Source organism: Bombus pyrosoma, linkage group LG4 (genome assembly GCF_014825855.1).
Source record: "Bombus pyrosoma isolate SC7728 linkage group LG4, ASM1482585v1, whole genome shotgun sequence".
Taxonomy (NCBI): domain Eukaryota; kingdom Metazoa; phylum Arthropoda; class Insecta; order Hymenoptera; family Apidae; genus Bombus; species Bombus pyrosoma.
Window position 1 is genome coordinate 1,594,616 of NC_057773.1, and position 14,875 is coordinate 1,609,490.

Below are 14,875 nucleotides of genomic sequence, written 5' to 3' on the forward strand. Positions count from 1 at the left end.
CTCGGTTGATTCTTGAAGATACCTGATCGTAGTAATAGTAGAAGGTCACTTTATCCTTTTCATATAAATCATTCAGGTTCTGTGGCAAGTATCGTACCCTCAGTTCGTACCTCCACTCGCAGTGAGGATGTTTTTTCTCGTACTTTTCTTGAACCTGGTAATAACAAACGAGCCTTAATCCCACTGTTTCTAATAAGAAAACTTGTTTCGGAACGGAAGATGTCAAAATACCTGATACATGGTTGTGTCTTGATGCAACCAGTAACTCTCCCCCGATCCAGGGTGATGCAGTCTCATGGCGTAAAGGTTCCTATAGTGTCTAGTTCCAACTGATAATCGACTAGTTACTAAAGAGATGATGCCCCTCACATCGATCGCATCACCGAACTTAACAACGTTGAAACCACCTGAAAATCAGACGACTTTCGCTACGAACAACAGTTGGTTTACCGCTCAAAGCAGTCTCAAATCCTTTTTAGGGAAAAACAACGCTCCCTTTTTTCCCGATATTCAATCAGTTTCATCGAAGCATTCTCCTAATTAATTTGAGTAGGACTTTGTTCAAGATTAAGGTAGAATCTTACCGTTAGGCAGATGGACCTTTAGAGTCGCCTTGTCCATGGGGGTGGGCGATCCATGGGGCGGCGTGTTTCTTCCGCCGCCGCTTCCCTGCACGCCACCGCCGCCTCCAGCTCCATCTCCTACGCCAGTGCTCATCCCCTCATGGCTGTATGAAAAAAAAAGCAGAATAAAAAGGGGTTGGTAAAGAAGTCGGCTTAGTCGACGACGCGGGAACGACCGCGTCAATTATGCATTATCTCATAAAACCTCGACTCGCACTAGGTAACTAACGCGCAAGCTTTGCATCGAGAAGATTAATTATTCATCGGACCATAGAGGGAAGTATTTCTTCTGAAACTCTTCTTCGAAGCGAATTTCGTTGTCGACGAAACGTGGATATTTCGCGACAAGCAAAGAAACTTGTACTCTAGACATCGTACACGGTAACTCCCTGTTGGCACGTTCAATTACGACAAGTTTTTAAATTACCACAATCTTCTTTCCTGCTTCTTCTCATTATTAAAATCCCTGCTTTAATCAAGAGTTCATGATAACGTTACACCGTGGTATATATGTTTCTGGATGCTTACGGACAAAGATTTCTCATGCGAATGATCGAGTAATCATGATTGTTCATCAGGCGATTGTTCTCAGCCGTTCCTCGCGCGCTGTCGAAGTTTGCTCGGTATTTTTCGATGTTACAAAAGAACAACGCGATACAATCACTAGTCACCATTCTATCTACTAGATTTGCACTCTGACGAAGACGTGTTTCACCAGGCAATGACTACTAACGAAGACGACCAGACATTTTGACGCCTTATCACGCGGATTAAAATTTTCACGATAACTTTTACGTATCTATGGTTGACGAATACCGACATTTTTCCAGAAGAAGATTGCATCGATGACGTCATACGAGATAGCCCAATAAAATATCTCGACTGTTCGTCTTCGATTTGACTGAAGACCGATCTGCTGTTTGCTGGCTATCGCGAATAGATATTTCAATGAAACAGCGTATTACATTCCTGCGGACGAAAGAGGATATTTTCTAAAATACATGGAAAGAAACCTTCAGAATCGCGACTCGGTAACAGAAAGGCGAGGAGCTTTTCTGAAATGTTTTCCATACAAAAGAGTTGCAGAGTTAACCCTCCTCCTGTACGGGGTCAAAGACAATAGCGCGGCTAGATTTAGCTGAGCGTCAGTTACGATAAAAAATTCGCGTAGCGTGAACGATGTTGGAAGGCTTTTGAGAAATGGGGCTGCACGTGTTTGTACGCAACCGCATCCCCATTCAACCGACCGCGTTTCATACCTACCCCTTATGGACGCGGCCTTCTGACACATTTGCCTGCGCGTTGCACTTACATAGTTACCGATTCAGGCTGCTCGGAACGCGTGCATCCGTGGGAGAGAGCAGGCATTCACGGAAGTTCCCAATCTCGATTCTGAAACCGGAGTTCCGGCGACTCTTTTCAAACGGACCGAGCAGCTTAACGCGCTTGCTCACGGTGAACATGTTCTGAAAGAACTTCGAATTCCCGCAAAGATTTGTGAGATTTCACAAGAATCGATGATCGGAGATAGACGTTCGTTCCGACGTGTTATTAAAATGATTTCACGTGATTATCGTTCCATCACCGAGTTACGAGGCCATTTGACGAGTAGTTGAAAGCAACGCGTTGGAAGATGGAAGAATCTTTGCGAATGCAATGGTAAAAGGATCGCACGTCCGCAGGTACTTTACTACGCTCGGTTGGAAGTATTTGCAGCTTCCGGACACGTTCTTCAGCCACCTTTACGCGCAATCATTGAAACAAGTTTCATCTTTGTATTGACTTTTCGCGTTCCTCGAAGAACCCGCAACATCGGTGACGCAACTTTTCACGCGTGTGTAAAACGACAAGTCTCACGCTAAATTCATGAAAAAGCTGACGCACGAAAGCGTCGTCGAACAGTTCCAGCCGAGCCTCGTGTTTGCATCGCTGCTATTAATGCAAATGTATATTACGAGCGTCGTCCGCCTAAGGAATGCCGTCGGTCAGGGGCGAAGCATTTACGCCGAGAACCACCAGCTATTCGTCTGGTGTACTGGATCGTGGAAAGGATCGCGTCGAATCAGAACCAGGTCGTTCTACCCAGGAACGCGAGCTTACTCTAAAAAATGGGATAGCTTACCTACGGGCTGGAAGCATTTAATAATCGTTTTTCTACGCGAGTACACTCACCGCTCGTTTAAATTGTCATAAATTAAATGATCCAAACGTAAGGGTAAACTCTACCGAAAGGAATAAAATACGGCAAAATACGGCGATTACTTCGTTAATAGCGCACAGCGGATGGAACAACCGTTTGTCAGCCAGCAAATCACGAATTAATTATTCGCGCAACATTACACCGATTCACGGCGCGGTTACGTACCTCGTATAAACTCAAGCCCATGATCCGCGAACGATTATCGACACGAGTAAATCGGTACAGTCGATCGGCCTTTTAATTCACGTGGCACTTTGGAGCAACGTAACGACGAACGAAGAGTTGCGCAACCAGCGTAATTGTTAAATGCCGCCGTGGTATCGGCCGGAGGAATCTTTCTACAGAAAGTCGAGATATAAGATGGAAGGACGAGGGACGATCGAAAAGGTTGGCGGCCAGTTTTCTGTCTCCACGATGAATATTCATTGCTCGGCGTTTTCGCAGCTCGCTAAATCGGCCGAATTAATTCAATTGCGCGGATAATATTAAATAGCTTCCGGCCCGCTAATTACAAAGCGCAAACACCGAGCTCAACTTATTACTTGTTTGTCGCTGAATATCAAGTAGACGAAATAGCTGATTGCATTCGAAACTTGATTTGCATGGAGAAAAATAGCGGCGCGTTACTTTCTTTTTTCCTTAGTGTCGAAGATGAGCTGCTACGATTGATAATTCAGCGAGATCGGTGAACGAGATCGTACCGATTACACGGCTGCTATCGTTCGAAGGACTTTTCTGTTTCTAGGGCGACGTATCGCAGCGAGAAATCGGGAGCACGCGACGACAGCGGCTACTAAGAGAGTTTCTCGTCGCGGAGGGTAGTCTCGGTGGTATAAAAAGAGGGAGAAAAGAGCAAGGAAAAGAGAGAAAGAGAGAGGATACAAGAAGTGCGTCCCTGACCCGACGACGGAGCGGCTCGACTCGGCACGAGCAGGACCACCACGCACCTGCGACTATCGCCCACGCACTTTACCTTTCACTATTACTTTCTCTATTGCGCTTTTGCATCGTCACAGCCGTAACGAGGCTCGCGTGCCTCTATCGCTCGTTACAAGCCGCGAAACATACTCGTCGCCATGGAAAAATACAAGCGCGAGTAATAAATCGTCGCTGGCTTGTTTCGCGGAAGTCGAACGATTTACGGGATCTCTGTTTGCACGAAGGAATCTTAATTGCGTAAGAACAGCGAGGATGGAACAAGTAAGACTCTCGATGATGCAAATTCTCCTCCTCCGCTTCTTCCTGCAGACGTTTCTATTTCCTCAGTCTCCCTTCTTTCCCGCTTTCTGAGGTTTACCTCGGACGAGACACCCTGTGAAATTTCCACGTGCCAACGGTGTCAGGTGTGTAGGAGTCGTTGCATCTCAATTGCCCCAGGGAGCATAGCAAACCCCCGTTCTCTCTTCTCCATCGTTTTTCCCGAGGACATGCTCTGTCTCGCCGGAGAAAAAAAATCCCCTTGGGATCTTTGCCCAATGATTCCAAGTTTTGGCCGCGGCAGCTCGGCCACGAGATTCCGTTGGCCTTGCGTTCCACCAGCTCCAGCATTATCCTTCCGGAGTGTTCGACGATCTCGTACGAAATCACATACAACTCATCGAACGAATCCAGGAATATCTACTTATCCGCCGAGGCAATACCGCGGAATGTTCGTCGACTGACAATCAGTTGGTTAGACGCGTCATCGAATAGCAAGCACTTGCGTAGCCGCCATTGAAAATTCTTCGATCGAATCGTAGATCGCTTTATCGATATCTTAGCGAACTCTGCTCGATCCGGTTGTCTCGTCATAGTCCTTTGTCATCTGTTGCCCATCTATTTTTGCTCGTACGGTGGTAACTCGATTCTTAAGCGCGTGGATCGTTTGATTCGTACGGTGTCCATTCGATCCTCGTGATCGATGCTAGTGAATCGAGACGCGAGGGAACTGTGTCGGAACGATCGCATGGGTCTCGTTTTACGAAATTGAATTACATCTGGCTGGGGCAGGCTGCGCGGTCGCCGTGTCTCGAAATATAGCCATGGTATAAGGGGAAAGACGAGGAACAGGCATCGCGTACGATTTTAATTTTGCGCTGGCTGGTTCAACGTCCCGAGTCCCCGATCGTTTTCGCGAATTTTCCTGCCCCGATGGGGAACACGGGTGTGCCGAGTAGCATACGATTTTCAATACGAAAATAGAACGTGGAGAATTTTTTACCACGGAAATGAAACTCGACTCGTCCTTGTTTTTTTCTTCGCGCCTCAAAACACCGGAGACGCGATTCACCCTACCAGCTCGACACACCCTCGATACGTTCGCGTTTCTTTGCCACGAATCGCGTACGCGCTACCTCGACGTCGGATAGAAACTGATCGACGAGTCGAACGGACAACCTGCCGTTCTCTCTCTTCTCCTCTCTTTTCCTATTGAGCCGTTCTTTCTCTTCTGTGTCCGTGTTTCACTGGGTCTAACGCGTGGGACGTCGATGAAAAATCGTGTCGCTAGCGCAATTCCTACGGCGCAAATAAACAGGGCGATCGGCTGTTCCAAGTCGGTGCACGATCGTGCCAACAGACTGCCTGGAGACGCCGATGGCTCGATATTTCACCTCCATGAAACTTCCAACGCGATCGCTTCTCCTCTTCTTGCTTTCTATTTCCGTTTAATCGATTTTTAAGGTTAAGGGGTGTATTCAATCTTCCTTGCGTGAGCTTCAAAGCGAGTCGTTTTCATCGGAATGAAAGAGAAATGCGGATCTTATACAAACTAGCTTCGTTTCTCGAAGATACGTACGTATTCTATAGGGATGAAAGAGAAAATGACGACAGGTTGTAATCACGGTAATTAGGCTACAAAGAAAACGCGGAAACCGGGCCCAGGACAAGGAATGCAAAGCATCGACAATACCGGGCGAAGAAAATACAAGTCCGACAAGTCTCGCAACGCGATCGAGTTGCGGTGTGAAAGGTTCTCCACGGGACAACAAGCTGGCGGTGTTTAATGGCATTTAAGCGAAGGATAGAAGTTAAACAATAGTCAGCAGGAATAAATCATCCACAGAGTATATTCGACCGTTCCGATAGAGCCACCAACTTTACGAGAATTTATATTTTTACGAGCAGTCGCGGACTCACCGAGTTATTTCATAAAGAAGGAAGAGCGTTGTATTCTCTATGGTCTGAAATTCAGATACATTCACGGTGTAACTCGTAGGATTTAACACGCATATAGCATATATATATCGTCGGTGATCTAGCTTAGCTGGATCGATCGCCCCAATGCATGACAACGGTGTGTAATCAAGGAGATGGAATACGAGGTGCATCCGCATTGCGACTCCGACACGACCCTACACATACATACATATAGATAGTTCGCGAACATCGTGGCACATTTTCACATCGATAACTTTGTAGTTCAACTCCATCTTCCTTCTCCTTTTTCTTTCTTTTTTCTGACACGTTTTCCACTTTTAAGCTATTTCTCTTCTCAATTTATTCGTTGCAATATTTGCGTTTATTTTTCTTGGTAAACTGAATTTTCTTCCAGCTAAAGAATTCACGAAGAACGTTATAGAGTTACTTCTTCGGATGTAGGAAATTGTTCCAAGTTTCAATTTCTTTAGAGTAAGGCGGATATATTTGAGGGAGGTATTGCCGGAGAGAAATCTTTGAAGCGATAGATTATTTACCACTAACATGGATAGACATCGTTCAAGGAAATAACTGGAACCGGAAGGAAACCTTCAAAAACGAAAACAGCAGAGAGGTAATCGATACGATTTTCGAGAAAGTAACCACTAATTGACCACAGGATGGACGTCGTTCACGGCACGAATTTCACCAAGGGGGTAGTAAAGGGCAAACTCCAAACCATCGGAAATCATAGAATGTCAAGCAGAGGGAATTGAGCGGAACTTCTCATGAAAGATCGCGGTGGTTATCCACTTTTTGTGAATCTGAACAAGCGATACTTAACCTGAAAGAGCAACACCAGGTGCTTCGAGTTACCTTCGTGCTCGAGTTGATTATTTTTTAACAGGATATTAAGAAGATACGCTTCATTGGGGTCAAATTCGATGTCCTTTTTCCCGACAATCTCGGAACGGTTATACCATATGTTAAATACAAGAATACTCATGGGACGTCGGCGATTAATTCGAGGTTGATTTGACGCTATTCGAGACGACGCGGTCAGCTTACGAAACATAAAGTCGAAGGTCGACCTCTCGAAAATTCGCTGTTCGTAGAACCTGCTAGGTCAGTCAAACATCGAACGAACGATGGTGGTCTATCTAAATTCTAAAATTATGACTCTCGTGGATTAAAAGCTCGTTGAACTTCGAATGGAAAGGCGGACTCGGTTTCCCAACAGCTTTCGAACAATGAAACTCGTTTGTACCGTGGAAAAGTGTTCCGAACTATTCTATTTGTGCAACAAAGATCGCTTATCAAGACTCGAACGAGATTTATCCCATACGTTGTGTCTTTGATTTCGAATCTATGTTAAAATTCGCATTGTCCTTGCTTAGAATAGCATCGAATTCGCTTCACTCTTCGATTATTCCGAAATTTCAATTACTCGGATGAAGCGAGGGAATTACTTTTACGGAGGATATCACTGTTTATGTAGCTCTCGCGGCGAGCGGACGCGACACGGAACTAAGTACATAGATGCAAGTAGTAGCGAACTACTTGAGAAAAGCGTCGCAGACGTCTTTAGGTAACTTTTTAGGTAAGGTCTGACCAGCGAGTTCTGGCTGGCATCCTGACCAAAGTTTCCTCGTTTTCCACGTCACGTGACTTCTTTCTAGCTATTCGGCGAGGTAAATTTTTTGCTGTAATTTGACGGACCATGGAGCTTTTTAGACGGAATTGTGGTCTTTAACTTACAACTTAAAACTTTACAACGTACAATGCAAAGCAATTATCGTCGAACGAAGGAGAAACGGAGACGCAGTAACGTCGATAGAACGATACGATACGATTCTTTTGTCGAGGACGCAGATAAAATTTAATCTTGAAAGATTTCGAAAGTTTGCAAGTATAAGGAAACGACAGTAGCTACGCACCGGCGATATTGAAGTTCATTTAATAGCATCAATTAGAAATGGTTACGAGAGGGCTGTGGTCGATGATGGCAATTTCGTCATGGTTACCCGTTACCATCGACGTAACACAGTCTACGAAAAAAGGTGTTTTCGCGCGAAACCATCTGCGTTCCTCTTCTTCCTTCTCCTTTTACTCCCACTCGAATCTCCCTCGCGGCGTTTCCCTCCATTCACGAATTGGAAGAGAGACTTGCAAAGGCTTTATGCATGGAAATTGCCATTGGCTGCTCTTCAAACGAGCTAACCCCTTTGTTTAAACGCCTGTTCCGTGGTTCTGAAGATTCTAACAGCTGGATACCCAACGTCTAAGGAACCGGAACCATCTCGAACCCCCTGGGCAAACTTTCCAAAACCTCTTCGAGATCGCATATTATCGAGATTCGATTCGTTCCCATGGCCGGTGAAACGCGTAATTTATTTCATCTTTGTCTCGTCGTCGTTGCGGATCTTTCGACGGCCCGTCGAAACAAAGCCGCTCGAAACGACCGCGTTCGATAACGCGATACAAGTATAAACACGATCGGCGTGAAATCGCGGAGAAATGCTTTTTGGTCGTGATACTTACTCGGTGGTTTCGAGGTACTGGAAGACTCGGTAAACGGGACGTCGATACATGAAGAGATGGTCCTCGACACGCTCCACCATCATCCTAAAACCACTTCATTCGAAACGGTGGGTCACTGATCATCACCCACCACTAGTCACTGTTTTCATCGGCACGGTGAGATATAGAACACTTCGTTCGAGAACGTATAGGCGTGAAATAAATCTTCAGGACGGAAGACGCGATTTTTTTGTTTCCACTGTTGTCTCGCTATAGCAGCGACATCCACGATTTTATCGAAAGAGTTCTCTGAACCAAGGAGAGAACGAATTTTCGAAGGAAAGCGGTCGGTTCCGGTGTCGGTAGGATTTGGAGCGTCGCGCACGAAGCGGCGGAATTCAGTGGTACCTCGATGCAACTTCTTCGTTTACCGGTGATGTTTCTTCCCTTTCCGGTGCATTTGCTGCACCGCCACTTTCGAATCGATATCGCCGTCGGAAACACACACCGGAGATGCACTGGAAATTTTATGCCGTCCTCCCCTTCGATTAACGAGATAGCTACTGGATCTAGCGAACTCGCGATTCTATATTCCACGGCTTCGACGGATTTCAATTTTGATCTGCGTTGAATGACGGTTTCTATCGTTGCTTAATAACTGTGAACAACCATCGACGTAATTTTAAAACAACTATCTTTATGCAAGATAATCGCTTTCAAACGAACTCCTCCCCCAGTACTTTCCAGTACCGCACGGGAAAGTGGAAAAGCCAGTTTAATGTCTTCTATCGCGGAGCGTGGCGGAAAGATACGGGTGTTCTTATCTAAGTTGTCGCTTCATCTTTCCAAGCGTTGGAAACTCTTGTTGCGCGATTTGCGAGCAACTTCCAAAACCGATAGAGATCTCGCGTGCACTCGCGTACGTCTATGAGGACGAACCTAACCTATCCCAAAGGCAGGGGCGCCGCCTAATCCTGGCCACAGACCTTTCAGTCTCGTCACGTAAATTCCGCCAGAACCGGACATAAACATGAAACTATTCAGTCGAGATATCGACTGATCGTTCCACGGAACTACGGGAACAGTATTTCCTGTGGTGAATTCAAACTTTCATCGCATTCGAAAAATACCTTGGCAGCAGAGGGATTCTCTTGCAACGAGTTTGACTCGAGTACTTTCGAGAAACGAATATCTATGTTGGAATGTAGTTTATGGCGAATGGATGAGAGAGATTTAATTCGTGAAAAAGCTCGCACGACTCCCGGTAAGGCATGCAATCTATTTCAAGATGGACACCACCCACGTCTGTCTGCAGTCTCCGCAGGGCCGACTACCGCAGTGTTATTCCCGTTGGTACGGTAATTAGCCCGCAAGCCTCGCGAACATTTTTGCGATGTCTAAACGCTCCGTCTACGTCGGCGAAAATCAGCTTTCTTTCGCTTCGATGCATATGCGTATTTAGAGATAAGAGAGTGGTCGTGTTAATGAAATTCAGAGGGGTCCCGCAGGATCGAACGACTATTCTCGATTAATCCACGTTTAAACGTAGGGAAACCAAATGGTCTGGGAGAACGAAACGTGTTTTATCAGGGACGGCTTCGTAATAGTTCATAAATATTCTCGAGAGCATTTTCCGGCTTAAAAAAGTATCGCAGAAGAAAAGCGTCCCTGGGACGATATAAAGAGTTACATTCGCGTCGATTCGGTTAATTAGACGTTCTACTGGACTGGAGAAATAAAACCGTTTCTAAAATTATACGATTCACAACCCGGAGAACTTTCGAGAAACTTGAAGACTTTGTCCCTATAGTTACCTCTTAACGATGCTATAAAATTTGGTGCTTCAATACTTGAAATAAGCAATTAATATACTGGTGGTTTATGCGCGAAGAAATTCGATTTGAGAAAAAGCATCGCCGAATCGAAAGAACGAGGACACTTCTGTGAAAATTCGAAGCGGCTATTGACGGCACACGCGTGCTACGCGCACGAATCCAGCGTGCGCTCGATTTTGCGAAACGTAGCCAAGCTTGTGTCGCTGACCGAATCAAGGTCGTGCAACCTTGACACGGCGCTTCGAAATCTTCCTCCTCTCTTCATCACCCACCCACTGGTTCGTACTTCACCTTCGGCTACTTCCTGTCGCATACGTGCCGATATATGTATTGCGATTCCTTCAAACTCCTGACATGACAAACCCGAGTACCGCACACTTCGTACAACTTTCCTCTCCAGCTAGTTTTTGGTTACCTTCGTCGGTTCCTATCTCATCCCTCGATCCACCTCGTCTTCCCTTATCGCTCTTCGAAACTTCACTTGAATTCACATATCGATGTCACGTATAAAAGTGGAGAACTTCACAGAAAGACGTAGAAGTAGCGAAAGCGGACACAGGACGCAAAGAGGGAACACCGGCTCGTAGCACGCTTCCGAAGGACGCGCAGGACGCGCAGGACGCGCAGGACGCGAAGGGCAAGTAGCGCGGATAGCACCGGGTTTCAGATTGGCAAGTTTCGTGGAACGCGATACGCGAACGTGTCGTGACCTTGGCTCGGTGTTGGGAATTCGCGAAACGCAGGCGAATGGACGGCTTCGGTGGACAGCGGGGTGAATTCCCGGAGCGGAATCGTTGGTCGAAAACGAGCGCCTAGCAACAGCGTGTCGCGAGAACGACGCGCGCTCGTCGTCTCCTCGGTTGCGTCAGGTATACGTTTTGCCGGTTCAAGGGGAGCAAGCGCTTTGCTGGGTGCGGCAGCCTGCGCCGCGACGCCCGGCGTCCTTCCCCCGATACGGCTCACCCACAGAGCCTTTCTCCCTTCATCCCTATCTATCGGCCTCCCTTGGTTCGTCGGCCACCTACCCCCGATCCTGACGCGGCTTGCAACCCCCGACACACACGGCTCAGGGGCGAACGTTTGCGTCTGATCCTGCGAGTTTTCTCCTCTGTCCTCCATATTACTGTTCACTCTTATTCTCTCTATTACCCGTAGACCGTTTGTCACGGTACACGCAATTATTTGCATCGAAACGAAAGACAGTTGTTCGCATTTTTCAGGATTGCGACAGCTTCCAGGGGTAGGTGTCAAAAGGTTTGGAAAATTGGAAAGGGCTGGAAATGGACTAGTTTGAAGATTGCGAGTGTTTTCTCCTTGGCAGTTTCGAGCGATGCGTTGGATAGAGATAGCCGCGAATTCGCTGGCGAAGCATCCGGCAACGTCTGCCAGCGTTTCGAACGTTTGCCAATGCGGTAGCCGCAAGTTCGTTCGTATCTGAACGAGCAAAGATCCCATGCCATTTGCCAAATTAGTTTCGCACTTGTTATCGAACCGTTCGAATTAATTTCGGCGATGATTTCGTAATAGCTGCGCTTCAACGCGCTCTGGAAACTCGGGGCTTCGCGTAAGGATGCGTCCCTGAGCGAAGGACAAGCTCGACATCCCCTGGAGAGTCGAGCACTGGAATAACCGCAACATCGGTCGACCCTACGGAGAAGCATAATCGACGAAATTAACTCGATTACTCTCATACAATGTTCGCGCGTCCTTGAAACCTACGTTGTCGAGTGTTATCGTCAGACTAGCCTAACATTTCGCAAGTTCGAAAACAAGAGCTTTCTCAGACTGCCTGAGCGCGCTTGTAAACGCGTTCATTCTATTTCCGAAATAATCCTTTAAACCTGGAAAATATTAAGCCTGTCCAAGCTGTACGCTACAGCTATATACGTACGTGTAGAAACGGACTGAGAAAACAATTTACCGTCAGAGCCGTTCGTTTCGCGCACAGCGACGAGTTAATTCACGTGGTTATTTTCACGAGAGACGGGTCGCGCGATAATGCGAAACTACGATGCATCGAGTGGCCGGAGAGGTACGTCCCTGATAGCTGAACAACCCTCGAGAGCCGCTAGCCGGAATAGCCGCAACCCCGTTCGAGCCTATGCGCATATATAACTCTCACGCTACTTCCTGTGACTACGAATGGAATATTCACTGCGACCGAAGTGTGTGCGTTGCAGCTCGCCTAGGTCAGAGACCTATCCGCAACCTCTTGAAAATTTGCGCGTACCTGTGTGTCTGGCCGGCACATTATGTGCCTGTATATCGGGACGTTCGAGTGACTGAAACCACGATTCGTACATATCGATCTGATTGAATATCGTTAGAAACGCCGGCGATGCGACCACGAATATCGGAAGAATATTCGCAACAGCAACGCCGTAGCAAGTTGTGTCTTTCAACGATATTATATTCGACCACGTGCTCCTCACAACCTGTTACGACATCCAGTCGGATCGATACGTTTGTAGTAACGCGAGTTACGTCGTCAGGACTGCCTGGGCAGGATTTAACGATCCGATGGGGCATAAGATTATCGCGTGGACAGACGAAATGTCAAGGTTTAATTAATCCTTTTCGTAGACAATTTAATTATCTTTGCGACGGGATTTGCCCGTCACACGAGATTAATGCGGCATACAGGGGAAGGTAGACAACGAAGTTATGGACGAAATCAAGTCGACTTTCGCGACTCTGTTTCGCAAATACTGTCGTCCACCTTTTGCGGGCCACGATAGCGAAGCAATCACGCTATCCTCTTCCGTTAGTCGTTTTAAATAACCAAAAGAACTTGCGAGCTCCGATAATTGTTACTTTCGACAAAAGGTTAGGAACCGGGTCCCAGACTTCGGCTGGATTGACTTTTTGTTTCGAAAGTTACAAAGGCGAAACTTTCACCAACCTCGGTTCTTCGGTAACTCTGGAAATTAGGAACGATTCGGTTCTTCATCGTCGACGTAATATTCCGTCGAAATAACGGCCTGTGTCAGAGCCTCGATATCGGCGAGTTCCAACAAGACAATTAAGAGGAAATGGAGAAGCCACGGTACCAATAGGTACGTATACCCTGTTCTCCTATGAGCCTAATTTGATTTATCTGTCGATTGGCGTGTTATCATCGAACACACACGCTCGCGAGCTAAGATAGACGCGAGATAGGAAGTATTTGGAGTAATCGGCCGAGAAACGAGAACAGAAATTGCGTGTTGGAGATGCGTTCTAGGACGCGATAAACTCGCAGCAGGGAAAGCAATCGCTATCTATGGTTTTTCTCTTGTTTGAAACGACGACGATAGTATGCCCGGTCGATTCCCGGGAAATTAAAGTCTCTCCTGTATAAAGCCGGCGCCGAATAGACGAACAACAGAGACGACAGGAAGAATTCGTAGGTTTCGATACCGTCAATATCCCAGAATTCCTGGCACGTACGTAATCTTGACGCGCTTGCATCCTGTACGACAACTTCGATTCGGAATAACACCACGGAGAAAAATGACGTCGGCCGTACCGCGATCAATTCCCCCCCCCCTTTCTCTCTCTCTTCCATTATTTCTCTTCGAGAATTTCCCTCCGCCTTTTTCCTTCTCGATGAAAATGGGAAAATTCTCCAGTTGGCTCCGTGGTTTAATGGAGAACCTTCTCTCGGAAATTCATCGAGAAAGCAAGAGAGGCACGATTTCGTCGGCGAGATAAAATATTTAATTTTGTCCGAAACGGGTGAAGCGGAAGCTTGAGGACGACACGTTCAAGAGCATTATCGCCCCAACCTGGACGAGTCTCGCCCCTTGTTCATCGTTAGATACCCTTGTTGATACGCGGCTGCCCTGTCGAAAAAGGGAGATTCTCCCGCCGCGCTGTGTATGTATACGTATCTCCGATGCAAATTAGTGTGCGACGAGAGAGCATACTGTTTTTCATGCATCCCTCTCCGATCCCTCTTCAACCCCTCTCTTGGCCGTCCAGTCCATTCCATTCGTTTTCTTCTTTTTGGATTGGCCTCGTGAGAACGTTGAATTATCGATCCGTGGCTAGTCCAGAGGCATCGTCGCTGACAGCTGCCGCGAGCACTGACGAGATTAAAGTATTCCGCAAGGCAACGCGGAGAAACGACTTTCGCGTGAGAAGCTTCTCCGAAACGCCGCGTCACCATGATAAGGTTTCATGATTTTAGGCATTGCATGTTCCTTGATCCCGTCGAGCCCCGTTTCTTCGGAGGCGCATTTTTCCACGAGAGAGTTTCAGCGGTAATTACATGGCTGGATGCACGACACGGCCTTGAACTTCGAACCGTCGCGCCGTGCACCGATATGGCGGCAGGAGACACACACGGTGTGTCGCGCATATACGCGCCATCCGGTCCGCGACCGACAACGAGCAACGATTCCTCGCCCTGCCATCCCTTATCATTTACTTATCGTTCCTGTCTTTCCTGTCGGCTCGTTCGTTTTATTATTACGCATCGGGACAGACAGATTACAGTTGCGTGGACGTGGGCTACGCGGAATATTTCGGTCCCGACTGACATTGCACGTGACCGGCTCTATCCGCCGCGATATCGTCTATCGTTTGACGTAAGTTAC

General features: G+C 47.1%; 1 protein-coding gene across 9 annotated transcripts in view; it reads right to left on the reverse strand.

The window, feature by feature from the left end:
* Positions 1–14,875, reverse strand: part of LOC122566658 (focal adhesion kinase 1) — a 37,077-nt gene that overhangs the window by 7,885 nt on the left and 14,317 nt on the right. For 3 of the 9 annotated variants that reach the window (XM_043724216.1, XM_043724218.1, XM_043724215.1), the window contains exons 2-5: positions 8,482–9,118; positions 585–727; positions 232–407; positions 23–154 (exon numbers count right to left, since the gene is read on the reverse strand). In XM_043724216.1, coding sequence (XP_043580151.1) covers positions 23–154; positions 232–407; positions 585–727; positions 8,482–8,564 — 534 coding nt within the window. In that variant the 5' untranslated portion in view covers positions 8,565–9,118. Of the gene's footprint in view, positions 1–22; positions 155–231; positions 408–584; positions 728–1,151; positions 2,479–4,120; positions 5,144–8,481; positions 9,119–10,710; positions 14,159–14,875 lie in introns of those variants that run through there. The other 6 variants (XM_043724213.1, XM_043724212.1, XM_043724217.1 and 3 more) reach the window with 5 other exon arrangements.